Here is a 13928-nt window from a genome sequence, read left to right on the forward strand (position 1 = left end):
GATTGTAGAGTCAAAAACAGAAAGTTTAGAGTATAGATAGTTGCATTCTGTGCGAGGGCGAAGACAGAAAGAAAGAAAACGCTTACGGGTGTTTACTGAATATGCTTGATGCTTAAACATAATAAAATAATTTATCTGAGATGCTTTGAAGCATGAGTGAGTTCCCTAATGGGAAGAAAAGGCAGATTCCCCAAGGTAAAGGGGACCCCTTAGAGTCTTTGTATGAAGTGACTTCTTTAAAATTCTGGTTGGAAATACATAAGACCTAATCACAGACGTTATATGAGAAATGGACGTTGCCTCTGATTTCAAAAGCAAAGCAGATACTAAAGTGGCTTTAACCTGCATGCTTTCCAATGGCCAATAGGGGGTGACCAGTTGTGAAAAATGTAGTTGAGAGTTCAAACAAATGGGTGACTTTAAAGCCCCTTGCAGGAATTACGGTTTGCATCGATTTTCGCACCCTTTGTTTACAAAGCGATGATCTTGTCCTTTACATGAGGAAAATATAAAAAAAAAGCTCATTCTCCGGTTTGCTGTAAATCCTCTTGTCTGACTCGTACCCCATGTGGGAAAATCAAAGTCATTGATAATTATTATTATAGAGTTATAGGAGTAGTCAGTCGTGTTGCTGTTGGCCTCGTTTGCTTTTGTAGGTCATTAAGAGGAATCACAATTAATTTCAGTGTGTTGCATGACCATTAAAAAAAATCATCAAAGGGGCTTTCAAGGAGGCTACGCTCACCTCTATTTTATAGTTTAGGGATCTACAGTAATGATTCTTACCTTCATCTTGTCAGAATGAGATTCATAAGGAAGGGAAGCCCGAGCCTTTAAAGTTAGCCAGTGCCAGGGTTTCTAACCTACTGACCATAATTAACAACCTAGCTACAAGTAATCAAATCTGACCTCATTTCTTTAAACTTGTTTATCGTTACATGTTTCATATTCCTTAATTCAATTGCATTTGATTGAATTACCACACAGTAAGCCTGTGGCCAGGTCGGTATTTCACAGAGAGCAGAAAGAATGGAGGGTAACAGGGTTATTTTCTATGCCCCATGGCCGCTTTCAGATTTACCCGAGTGTGGTACCGGGTTGTCAGTTTTCTCTTTCTACAGGCCAAGGTTACTGCTCAGCTGAAAGACGTCTGTTTGAAAATGTTTCAAAGATCGGTCGGACACTTCATCAATGTGTTAGAAATGAAGAGAAATGTGATTTTGATCGGCCTCTATCTCAGTCAGTATGCTGCAGCTAGAATAGTTATGTGTTGTCTAAACTGTTGAAGAAGTAACTAGTTCTGTCTTTGCTTTTCTTTATAGCAAAGACACTTTCCTGTTCTGTATTTGCTTCAGCTTTTTTTTTTATAGCAGAGACATACAGAGAAAGAGGATATAAGGAGGATAAAGAGAGCAAGGAGGACACAATCACAGGGACTAAAGTGGCGCCCAAAACAAAAACAAAACAGTGTCTGTACCCTGCTGTGTAGTTGGTCCATCTCGACAACCAGTGATCCCAGGTTGGAGTCGGCCAGCTGCAGTAATCTCTCCGGAGCTTTCTGTGGTGACAGCATGTGCTGCGGGAGAGAAACAGAGAGATGGAGGAATTACACAGAGAAATGTCTGACACATTTTGGCCCTGGGCTAAGCTTTTGAACTGCCTGGATGTGCGCTGTAACTCTGAAACGAAGAGGAGGAGGAGGACGGAGGAACAAAGTTTGAATTAAACCGGAAACATGTCTGATAAAACTCAATATATATTAGAGATAGGTCAAAGTTAACATAAAAAACATGGTTAGATAAAATAGCAATGAAGCCACAGTCAAACACTTCATATCACAATTAATCAGCAACTTGATCATTGTTTTAGTTTGCATATAGCGAGTGTGTGTGGGGCATTTCAAACAAATGAACATTTACAATCCCCTGAGGAAGAAGATAGGCCCACACACTTGCTCAAATGCCACAAAAAGTTTTGATTCTTTTAAAAGAAGGTTTCCTCTTTAGGTGATCATTTTTGGAAAAAAGAAGGGGGGTGGGGGTGGGGGGGGCACACCCATCTATATAGATCTCAACACCAATAAGCTGATAGGCACTATGATGGCCGGTGTGGTCAAACATTAAAAACCTCCCAAGGTGAAACACATCTGTAATGATCATCTTTATGAAAAGTACAAGCTAAACAAACAAAGGCAAAATATATTGTCATACACTTATTTACCATCCTAATTCAAAAAACATTGTATAAGAATGTAAATGTAAATAATATCAACATCAAAGACAAATCCTAAAACCACACAACATTAATATGTAAAGAGGAGTAAACACATCTGATTTCTTTATTTAATTACAGATGTTTATAATTTACAATCCCCCTCCCCAAAACTGTGATTGTTTAAGAATGTGGACAGAAATGTAAAATGATCATCCACCCAGAGTTATGATGTGTTGGAATGATCTAACTTGTGTTACAGACACAGGACTGTTTGTTTATTTCTGTCCTGTACATGGATTATCACCTTGTTAGAATACTAAATGTATGCCTCGTAAAAAAAAGAAAGAGCCAGTCTAAAGCTAACTGAATACAGTCAAATAGTGTATGCAGCAAAGAAGAGTACAGTAACAAGAGTCGGCTTGACTGTAAGTCTGATGGAAAAATCAAAAAGTTAGTCAGGGATGAGATTCAACAAACAGGCTGGGCTAACATTAGCTTAATTAGCTTGCTAACTACAAGTCGTTAAATCTGACTTTTCTGCTTCTGTGATCTTCTGACAAGTAAAGGACTAAGAATTTGGAGTGACATGTTCGAACTTTGAGTGGCACTTTCATGCTTTTAACGTCATTTATATACTACATGGTAGCTTTAGCATAACTAAGGGGGTTGGGACTTTGGAATAGGTCAGTTTTAAAACAAAAAAAAACCAAGATAATCCAAAGATATAATACATTACAAAATTCATTGAAAATGTGTTTTACAACAGCGTAGCAATTAATTTTACCTTGAGTTCCTCGGTCATGTTCTCGAAGCGGTACAACACCTTATAAGGAGGTGGGAGGGGCGAGGTGAGGGTGACTTCAGTGATGATGCGATAGAGGCGGTCCATATCACTGATCAACAGTCCTGAACACTCGTCATCACAGGCTGAAGAGAAACGAACACAGACACACAGTGAGACACAGAATGTGTTTGATCATTCATTTAATAATTGATCTGAGAGAGTTTTATTTGTGTGTGCATGTTTAAACTTCTGCAGTCTGAATTTGAAATTTGCTATGATAAATAAAAGAAAAGTAAATGAGAGAAGAAGAAAAAAAGGATTTGTTTTATGTGTTTTTTTTTCACCAGTGAAAGTGTGTGTTTCCCAGCTTTATATGCGAGTCTGTAAACATATCAGTGTGTGATTGTGGTGACTGCTTGTGTGTTTCTGTTTAAGTGACTCTGGCATCAGAAAGACAGGACTGCCGATGCATGAAATGCAGCTCAGAGTGGCAAAAGCACCTATTATGAGCACACACTGCAGGCTAAAAACACACACATGATCACACCAGGGAATTCACTCAGAAACACACAAACACATTTTTTTTCTGTATCCTGAGCGTGTGTGAGCTGCTTCTTTCCTCTTTTGCCTGAGGCTGATTTATTGCAAAAATTAACATTTCTGACAAGGGAAATCAAAGATGAATAAAATAAAATAAAAAGTGTTTCTGCTCTATCAATCTCTGACAAAACCAGCACACACATACTCGAACACACGCAGACACACACACACACACACACACAAACACACAGGTAAGGGACATGTACAGTTCATTGTATGTGGGAGTAAATAGCTGCCAGTCATATCAGAGCCATTCATGGCATCATGTCTTCATCTCAGTGATGAAGGATTTTATTTATTTACTTCCACACAGCGTGAAAACATCCTGAACAAGGTGTGATTACAGACAAAAAGCCTCGCTACCATCAACGTCTCTAAAATATTTGACAAGACAGGCCGGAGATTATTCAAATTAAACTGCCTCCTGACTCCTGTTCTTGGGAGTTCATACGACATGTGCCGTCTGAATATATTTTAAAATGTCTTGGAGGCTCTTTTTAAAGGTGATTCAGCCTTAAATCAACAACTTTATTCTGTTGAAAATGTCCATGATTACACACATAAGCTTAAAGGTGAATAGATGTTGATGTTTCGACTTAGAGGTCTACATGATGAAATGAAACAGCTCTGGAATGGATTTGCTCTTCGTATAGCTCAGCTGAACATATGAAGAAAAAGTGTCATCTTCTGCTGTTTGGGAGATTTGAATGGTTTAGAAGTTTGAAGGAAAACATAAGACTGGTTGAATATCTTCGATTTGGTCTTTGGACTTATGTTTCCCTTCCAGGATGGATTTTCTAAAATATGAATTTTTCTTTAAAAGTTACACTAGCAGGTATTGTTTGGGCCACAGAACTCTGATACAATAAATAAATATATAATACTGTATATCTTTATATAACAAAATAAATATATACACATTAAGCTGCAGCGCTGTTAATGCCACAATAAGGGCGTTTTTTAGCATACTACAAATTCATATCAAAACCACAGAAGCTGGAAGCCCCAGAGTAAAAACACACTCATGCGTCACACTGTAAGTCATACACGTGCAGTAATACACACACCCTTAGATTGCAACTTACCACCGTTCAAAGTTTGGTTAAAAATTCAGATCTGTGCCGAGCTGCAGGGAAAGCGTGTCTCTTCCTTTGCTTTCTGAAGTTATGTGAGATTATGTGTTCATCCAACAAGTTACTTAAATCAGGTCTACAAGATGACAGTGAGTTGGCCCAGCTCCTTTACTTTGACAATGGTGTAATGAATCGGCCTTTAAGTTTAGAATTTAAATCACATTTACCAACGCAGACGAACTAAATCACATGTACCCCAAATTTAGATTTGAAATAGCAGCACATGTAAAAAGGTTACAGTTTTCCTCAGTGCTGATGTTTAAACAGACTACTTTTACTGCATCTTGGTTAGATTTAAAACACTGAATATAAAAAAGCAGATTTATGATCTTATTGTGATAAAATAAAAAAAAATATGAATAAATTAAACTCTAGTCTGATTTAACCTGAGTCCGTCCTGATCTCCTGATATCCTGTTTAATGTACAAATGTCATGTGGGACACTTTTTTCCCTGAGGTCATATAATTTACCGCACAGCTACTGTAAATTATAGACAACATGTTTCACCATAATTTCAATGATGCAACCAACAACCTCACACATTGAAATTTAACTCCATTTCAACGCAAATGGTGTTTGGTAAATGATGTGTGGTAAATGGAAGTGCCTCCTGCATTTCCCTCATTTAAGGCTGCCGACTCCCAAAGTGCTCTGTTTCTGCTGATAGAATGGGAGACAGGGAGAGGCAGAGGCAAAAACGCAGAGGACAATCACTCTTCAACAAGCGAACAGCCGTCTGATTGCTCCACTTGTGATTATTGTCTGGACGTACAGGCGACTGGTTTGGTGTCAGGGTGCACCGTGGTACTCGCACTGCCAATTTCTGAACACACGCTTTGTGTCAGAACACATAAAGAACCTGAGCAAGCCATTTCCTCCCTGACCCGACAGCAGCAATTTCACATCCGCCTCTGTCTTACAACCTTCTCTCCCACTTTCTCTTACCTCCGCACATGCTAATGGTGCTGAATTGGCCCCGCTATTACGGTCATATTAAGTTTAAATTAGCTGCAAATGACATTGAAATTATACTCTAAATGACTCCAATCTGACTTCTGCCACGAACCTGTCTCCAATGGCAACTGGGGTAGAGGACTTTTGTCTGCTCATTTGCATTTCATCGCCAAAATAAAGCAAAAATCAAAACATCAGGTGACAGTGACTTGTGGGTGGGTCACCAGAGAGAAAAGGAAAAGAAAAAACAGCTAAACCGAAAAAAAGGCAGAAAAATGATAAAGACAAAAAAAAAAAAAAAATAAAAAATGTAGGTGGAAAAAAAGACATGAAAGGAGCACAAACCACAGATTAAATCAAAAGTGTGTGTTAGTCTTACAGATGATCCCAGCAGCTCCACACACATGCCTGTCCATGCACTGGTCACACGACCTCCCCGAGGCCCCGACCCTGCAGCGGCATTGCCCTGTGACAGGGTCGCACGGTCCAGGCAACGCTCCCCACGGGGAACACTTACACTCCTCGCAGCGGCCTCCTGGCATCAGCGGATTACCGTGGTAACCAGTAGCACACCTGGACAGGGGTCACAGGAAATGGAAAAAGTCGACAACCGTTAATGCCGGAAATGAGAAGTGTCTGCTGCTTTTAATGAGGTTTCCTAAAGCTCCAGTGAAAGTCTTTTGGTGGATTTAGGCGCCCCCTGTACAGAGTGATACTTCTTATCTCTTTGCTGATCTTGTGCTTTACATGTGTAAGTAGTGTTCTCAGATGAAACATGTCATCCATCGCTATTAATAATTTGAGTCTGTTTTAAAACCAGCTCACACTCCTCACATGAAAACAATCCAAACACGTTAACTCCTAAGTGGACACCTCAGAAAATTTGTGACCTTCCATCGTTATTTGTGTTTAAATGTTCTTGGGCACTTGAGCGTCATTCTACGGTAAAAAGACAGTATCATGTTTCTCATGTGCATGTCTCACCTCTCACAGTGTTTGCCCTCATGTCCCTCGGGACAGGCGGTGCAGCGGTAGTCATCGTATCCCTCCGTCACACAAGTCGGGCTGAAACTAGACGTAGAAAAAGAAGAATTCCATCAAACATAGAATAAATCATGTATTACTTTTACAGTCACATTAACCAAATATACATGTGATTTAAGAGCCTTATATTAAGACTGATTTTAGATGGGAAGAAATACCAACATGGCTGCCGATAGAGATTATTTTCATTATTTTGGAATGAAAACTTGCTGTGGTGCTTATCTAACATAGATTTTTATAAAGATTCAAGATTCAAGAGTCAAGATTTTTATTTGTCACATGCTCATACAGATGTGCAGTGAAATGTAAGGACTGTTCCGCAAGGCCATGCAATAAACACTCAAATTACTAATACACATATATACAGTAAAATAGAATATAATGTAAAAAAAATAATAATAATAATGTACAAAATATAAAATATAGAGTAATGTAAACAGTGTAAAGTGTTAAAGAGGTAAAGATAGATACAATAGTACCATGACAGGATTTAAACATGATACTTTCAAATAAAAGATATGAAGAAACACAGAAAGTTTACTTGTTCTCTGGGTTGGTGAGAGGGCAGGCGCAAGGTTTGCAGTCGTCATGGAAACCACGCACCACACCGTAGAATCCCGGAGCGCAGCGTTCACACCGCTCCCCCTCCGTGTTGTCTTGACAGTGCTGCCCACACACAAACATACACATGTAACTAATGTTTTCTACTTGTGAAGACAACCGAACAGACTTTCATTCATTCTCTTATCTGACTCTGACTTCAACCCTGATGTGTAGGAGGTACATTTCCCATCATCCTCCAGCCAGCATGAGCTCTACGTGCTTGTGTGGGTGTGTTTTAGTGTGTGTGTGTGTGTGTGTGTGTGTGGCTTGTTTTAAATACAGAATTTGATTCTTGCAGCCGTGCTTAAATGACACAAAGAAAAAAACTATAGCTTTTCATCTTTCAAAAAGAGGCAAACTCATTTTCTAATTAAATTAACAGCAGTTAAGCTAAACTTTGATCTGCATGTATTGTATTTGAATATTGCCACTGGCACAATGAAAGCGAGACACCAGAGAAAAAAAAAAAAAAAAAAAGCATTTCCGAACGGTTTAGAGGCATGTGTAGAATTTAATCAATCTATTTCACTTCACTTATACTTAGATTTAGGCATATTTCTGATCCTTTTTTATATCTAAATAATAGAAAATTAGCCCAACTCTTAAGCTGTGTACAATCTCCGGTGTTTGCCTGCTTGTCTGAAGTTGACAAAAAGTAATTAAAAAGAAGACAGACTGGGTCACTCACCACCCCCTCCTTGATTGCTGACAAAAGGATTGGTTTGCAATGTGTGAGATAATTATTCTGGCATTGTTTGTTAAATCACACTGACAAAAAAGTGTAAAGAAGATTGTCACATATTGCTGTTATACTAAGAGTTTAATTCACACTTTTGCACATTATAAGCACTTTGATCAAATATTTTTCATCAACAAGAAGTTGTTTGTTTCTGCAGAGAGAAAAGATGAAAGCAGTACTGCAGTGAGTTAGATTTTTTTTCTCACCAAATACTTCACTTAGCGTTCTCTGTCATTACATGCATACAGATTTCAAACATCCAGACTGTTACTGGGAAATACCCAGTGTGATCGCAGCTGCTTCTGTGATGCTGAGCCTTTCTGTCGGAGCAGCGGGGGGAAGTCGTTACTCATTTCTTTTTCTACCACCGGCTGTTTCTGAGCCATTCTAGAGCCATCGCACATACACAGAAATCCAGCCTGGACTATGTCTGACAGGGAAATGCAGCCGTACACAGACCGCAATGAATGGTGTTTGGAGTCGGGTTCCACTCCTGCATGATGAGGAGCTTTGAGAGGCTCCAGCAGCAGAGGCTAGCTGTTAGCTGACAGGTGCAAGCTCACACGTCTAAGAGTTTAATAAGCTCCTTTTCTCAAGAGCGCGGTATCTAAAATACTCATTTTCTTTGCAGGTATTCAGTCACCCGTGTTTATGAGGGTAACCACAAGGGTGAAATGACAGATAGAAGAATAAATCTCAAGTTGTTTGTGTTTATTTTCAGCTTATTTTTGGCTATGCTTGTCAGAACTCACACATACACTATTTATATATTCATATTGGCATTCTGACAATAAATATGCTGAATTACAGGATATAAATATGAATATCTAATGTATGTACACACTTTCTTATACCAAAACACACACACAAAATGTGAGCTCAGATAAATAGGATTCATACTGTACACAAACATACAGCTCTACCCCTCGTCGTCGCCCCGAGGTTAAGTCTTATGTGGTCGCCTTGTTTGTTGAAAATGGGAACTTCAATCAGTGGTACAGGAAGTTGCCTCCTAACGAGGCTAGTCATTTCCATTAACTTCCTGTGTTTCTCGTTACTGCTAATTACCACAGAAACAAACTCGTTTAGCATTTTCAATTTAGCCCGCTCAGTTAGAAAATGCTAATGACGCCTGTTATGGAGTAAGATGGAAATGGGCGAAGGGAACAAAAATGGCTGGGAGGCAGAGAGAGAGAGGGAAAAGAAATCAGAGGGGAGAGGGGGAATGTAAAAAAGACAGAGAAACAAATTGGAAAAAAACTAGACAAATTAAGTGGAGGGAGAGAGAAGAAGAGGGTAGCGTTGTAAAAGAAAAGACATGGGTAAAAGTACTGAAATAATTAGAGGGAAAAAACAGTAAAGCTGAGTTATAATGCTTTAGGAGATAAAGGAAATGGAGGTAGAGGAAGGAAGGAGGGAGGTAGTAGAAACAGTAGAGTGTGTTAAAGCTAACATGTGTGAGGGGCGCTGATGGTGGTTAGAGTGAACCCAAAGTACAGAGGCTATAGTCCTCTGAGCAGGCAGCCAGGGTCCTAATCCGACCTGTCACTCCTTTCCAGCATGTCATTCCAAACTCTCTCTCCCTGATTTCCTACTCTATCCGGTGTCCAATCATATAAGAGGAAAGAGCCCAACATTTAAATCTAAAAAATAGGAAAGAAAAATAAATAACATCAATATTTTAACTCTCAATATAAGACAGTGTGATTAATCAGGAGGAGAACACAATGTTCCAAAAGAAAGTTTGTGTGAGTTAGATCATAGTTTCATTTTTAATGAGCTCAATTAGAGTGATGAGTTTTTTTTTGTTTGTACACAACAACAGATCCTTTTTTTTTTGTCCTGTTTAAAATGTCTTGGCTGAATAATCAATGTCACACTTGGACAAACACCAAATCCAGCTTTCCAACTCCAGGGAACAAAAAGAGATGCATTGAATGCTTGGTGGTGTTACAACTCTGCCTTCTGAAAAGGACATTTAAAACAGTGTGACACTAACTACGAGGACGAAAGTAAACCACTTTCACTTCCTGCAAAGTTCCTAAAATGATGTGGATGTGCAAAAAAAAAAAAAAAAAAGGTATTAATTTAAAGAAAATGCTGAATGAAAATGCAGCTGCTAGCATGTCTGTTTATTACCATTTGTCTCAGGGTATTTGGTACAGTGGTGCTCTAACCACATCAAGCCAAATAACAAAATGACTCCTCATCAGCTGTCCACTGTGAGTCTCCGTTGATTGATTTCTCTGTGCTCGTACTTTTATCGTCAAACAGTGACATTCTCTCCGTCTGCCAGGGGTCTTACAGATCAAATGTGAGTGACATCCTCTGGGCAGCATGTGACCGACTGCTCCCCCATGCCAAAGTCTTCACATGGACCCACCGACTGCAGAACTGAGCAGACGGAGAAAAAGGCTGGAAGTGACCGACGGCTAACAACTGGTATGTGCAGATTTATCTCACAAAGCCACTTACAGAAAGCTTGCAGGCAAACACACGTTATCACCTCGTTGTGAGGTGAAACATTACATGAGAGAGGAGGGACATTTCTCGTTCGTACCTCTTCATCACTTTTCCTCTTGATGACTGAAAACTACCCGCACTTCTTTCTGGACAAGAAGCAAATCAACATACAAGAATGTATTTTGATTCTTTCTTTATAATTGTCACTTTTCAAATACTTCATACCAAGTTTTATATCGTAATATTGATGTGAAAGACAACAATACTAGTACACTGAGTTAAACCTCTACAAATCAAAGTGGGGATGCAAAAGTTAAATAAAATGTCAAAGTGCCAGTTTCAAGGTAATAAAATCTTTAAATGTAGGGTATCTGACAAATTGATATCATTTGAGGCATCTAGTTTGATCAGTACTTAAAATAAACCAAACAGTGGTAAACTGGACTTTTTTTTAAACATAACCAAGCTGCTAGCTTTGTCAGACAACTGCTAACATTAGCAGTCAGCCACCGACTAGCAAAAAATATAACCATTAGCTTGGAAGTGGCTGAAAGCTAACATTAAGTTGGACCAGATAGATAGATAGATAGATAGATAGATACTTTATTGATCCCGAGGGAAATTCAAATACAAAAGAATAGGTGTAATTCCTTGGTAATGTAAAAACATTAGCCGTTGTCTATCAAATTAGCTTTTTTATTTTGAAATATTGCCTTTTTTACTTTCTGGTGACCATTATATATTCAAACAACTTAACTGATAAGCTGCTAGTTACTCCAAACAACAGCTAACATTAGTGTTCAGCCACTGACTTGCTAATATTGTTGGCAAGAAAGTGACTGAAGGCTAACCAACTCTCCAACAGGAAAGTTACTAAGTAACTTCCTTCATAACATAAAATAAAGTAGGCCAGCAAGTAGTTAATGCTAACATTAGCTACTGTTACGGGGTTATCAAATAAACAGTTTTACTTTGAATGGTCAGTTATCCCTTGGCTATCCTCTTTTATTTGTTTCATAAATAGATTATAAAACTGCTTAAGGATAAAATGTGTCAAACATCCTACATTCATACCACTAACTTACACCGGAGTTCAATGAGCTGTCGATATCTGAGGAAAATGTCCGCTGCATACGTTGAATTATCAGTACTACTAGAAACTAACTGCTGAATACATTTTCATTCATTCATTTCAAACTGTACTGTCCATTTCTAAGCCTTAATTATGTTCCACAAAATCAACGCCCCTCTTTCCAAAGGAGGGTTGTAGCTTTGGGTCACATCCAGGGGAGAGGAAATTACACAAAATATGAAAAAGCCCAGGCTCGTTAATTATTGCAGGGCTAATTACTGGACCTGACATTCCTTCTTGACACACACACACACACACACACACACACACACACACACACACACACACACACTACATCCACTTTTTTTTTTTTTACCTTACTTGCTTTTCCAGAAGCTATCTGGCATATGGCTAACTGAGGCTCTCCAGTGGTAGAGCGCACACACACACACACACACACACACACACACACACACACACACACACACACACACACACACACTCGTTTACCTGGCATATGGATGTCTCAGGGTCACAGGTGGAAGAGTGCCCACTGCATTGGCACTGAACACAGCTGCCCATGCCGACAGCGGTGGGCACTCTGGACGCCGGAACAGATGTCAGGGAGCCAGCTCGAAGACGGTAAAAACCTGCAGCACACTCCTACACAGAGAGACAGACGGACACAGAAAGATAACGGGAGAGATAAATAAAAGGTGGAAACATGTACGTTTTTTTTTTGGCAGTCAATTTCTCATAGAATCGCTGCAGTATGCATAATATTTAAATACACAAACACACACTCTCTACACCTAAACACATGGACCCAAATCATTATCCTGAGTGTAATTTCTTTGGGCAACTGTTGACCACTCTCCCTTTCACACCCATTACCACAATTAAGAGTTACTCCCTTCAGTAACTCCTGAGCACACACAAACTTACATACAAGCACACACGCGCACCAACATGCAAGGTAACTGTCTCTCCCTCGCTCTCTCTCTCTCTCCTGTTCAGTAATAATTAATGGAGTCCATTTAAAGAGCCATCTGTTCCCTCTGCTAGCGCTAAATGCCCGTTTAAAAATACTTTATTAACAACAGCGGCAGCTACAAATAGAATGGCCATCTGCCAGCCAAGGCCTCTACGACCTAAACATTTCAAGCTTAGCTACTGTTTGCTTTTTTGGCTTCCATTTGGCACTTTCTCAGCAGTATCTGTAGCTCCTGAATTATGTACATGGCTATTTTTTCTAGCAATATAAACTGCTGCTCCTTAGAACTCCAAGTAGCAGACGACAAAGTGAAACAGGTTGAAAAATATAGTTTAAAGTTTGCAGGCAACTCCCTGTATTCCTTTGAGGTAGACACAATAATACCTAAATGACTCCAGAACTGTTGCCTCTGTGTATCATAAGCTGTCTCCACAAAATCCTCATTAAACTAAAGATTGAGTCACTGCTATATGCTTTCTGTGGCTTAAGAGAAGGATGGACGCAGCTGAAAGTCAATTGCTTTAGACAAAATCACAGCTGAGTGGAAGAGACGCTCAGCGAGGCTTAATCCGAGCACAGCAAAGCAAAAAAAAGCAGGAGAAGTGTGCCGCCTTTTCAGTGAAACCTGAAAGGCGGCACAAAGGCTTAAAACTCTAAACTAAATGTAAATTGGAAACTTGTGAGATACGATTGAAAGCAGAGTGTGTGACCTCCATGTTTACATTCCCTCACCGTGTTTGAAGGCTTCAGACAAAAAAAAAGTTTTGATTCCTCTTTTCGCTGAGAGTCGGGCTTTCTGTTATTATTGCGTCAAAAATGTGAATTTAAAACGTAGGTTTTTTAAATTCATCACACTCAAACAGCAGCCAATGTCCTCTCACAATATGCTCAAGCTGGGACACTGAAATACTGTCAAGACATACAGTACATCTGTGTTCCAGTTTGTAAATCATCAAGGGGAATCTGTCAATGATCTGAAACGTCTCATAGCTTGCTGTCTGCTTATGTTATAATTTTATTTTTATTTTTTATTTGGCAGACATTGTATCTGAGTACTCTAAACCCTGCTCTTCTCCTCCTCCTCACCAGCCTCTAAATAACAGCTGATCAGGTGAAAAGTCAGAAGGCGAGGAAGGCCGCAGGTCCTGATAGCATCAGCTCCAGACTCCCGAAGGACTGAGCAGACCAGTTCTGTGAGGAGCTTCTGCACATCTTCAATTTTTCTATTAATTTTATTTTTTTATTATTATGATTGCAGTACTTTTTATCAGTATTCCTTCTTCCTCTTGTTATTAATTTATTATTAACACTAGTTGCGTTTGTCTTT

At 39.3% G+C, this 13928-nt stretch overlaps 1 protein-coding gene across 8 annotated transcripts in view; it reads right to left on the reverse strand.

Moving 5' to 3' along the window:
- Positions 1-13928, reverse strand: part of lama2 (laminin, alpha 2) — a 209785-nt gene that overhangs the window by 56603 nt on the left and 139254 nt on the right. For 6 of the 8 annotated variants that reach the window (XM_061051767.1, XM_061051769.1, XM_061051773.1 and 3 more), the window contains 6 exons: positions 12118-12270; positions 7272-7396; positions 6671-6757; positions 6066-6259; positions 2999-3141; positions 1478-1576 (listed from right to left, as the gene is read on the reverse strand). In XM_061051767.1, the coding sequence (XP_060907750.1) occupies positions 1478-1576; positions 2999-3141; positions 6066-6259; positions 6671-6757; positions 7272-7396; positions 12118-12270 (801 nt within the window). The remainder of the gene's footprint in view (positions 1-1477; positions 1577-2998; positions 3142-6065; positions 6260-6670; positions 6758-7271; positions 7397-12117; positions 12271-13928) is intronic. The other 2 variants (XM_061051771.1, XM_061051770.1) reach the window with 1 other exon arrangement.

This window comes from Labrus mixtus, chromosome 12, assembly GCF_963584025.1.
Source record: "Labrus mixtus chromosome 12, fLabMix1.1, whole genome shotgun sequence".
Classification (NCBI taxonomy): domain Eukaryota; kingdom Metazoa; phylum Chordata; class Actinopteri; order Labriformes; family Labridae; genus Labrus; species Labrus mixtus.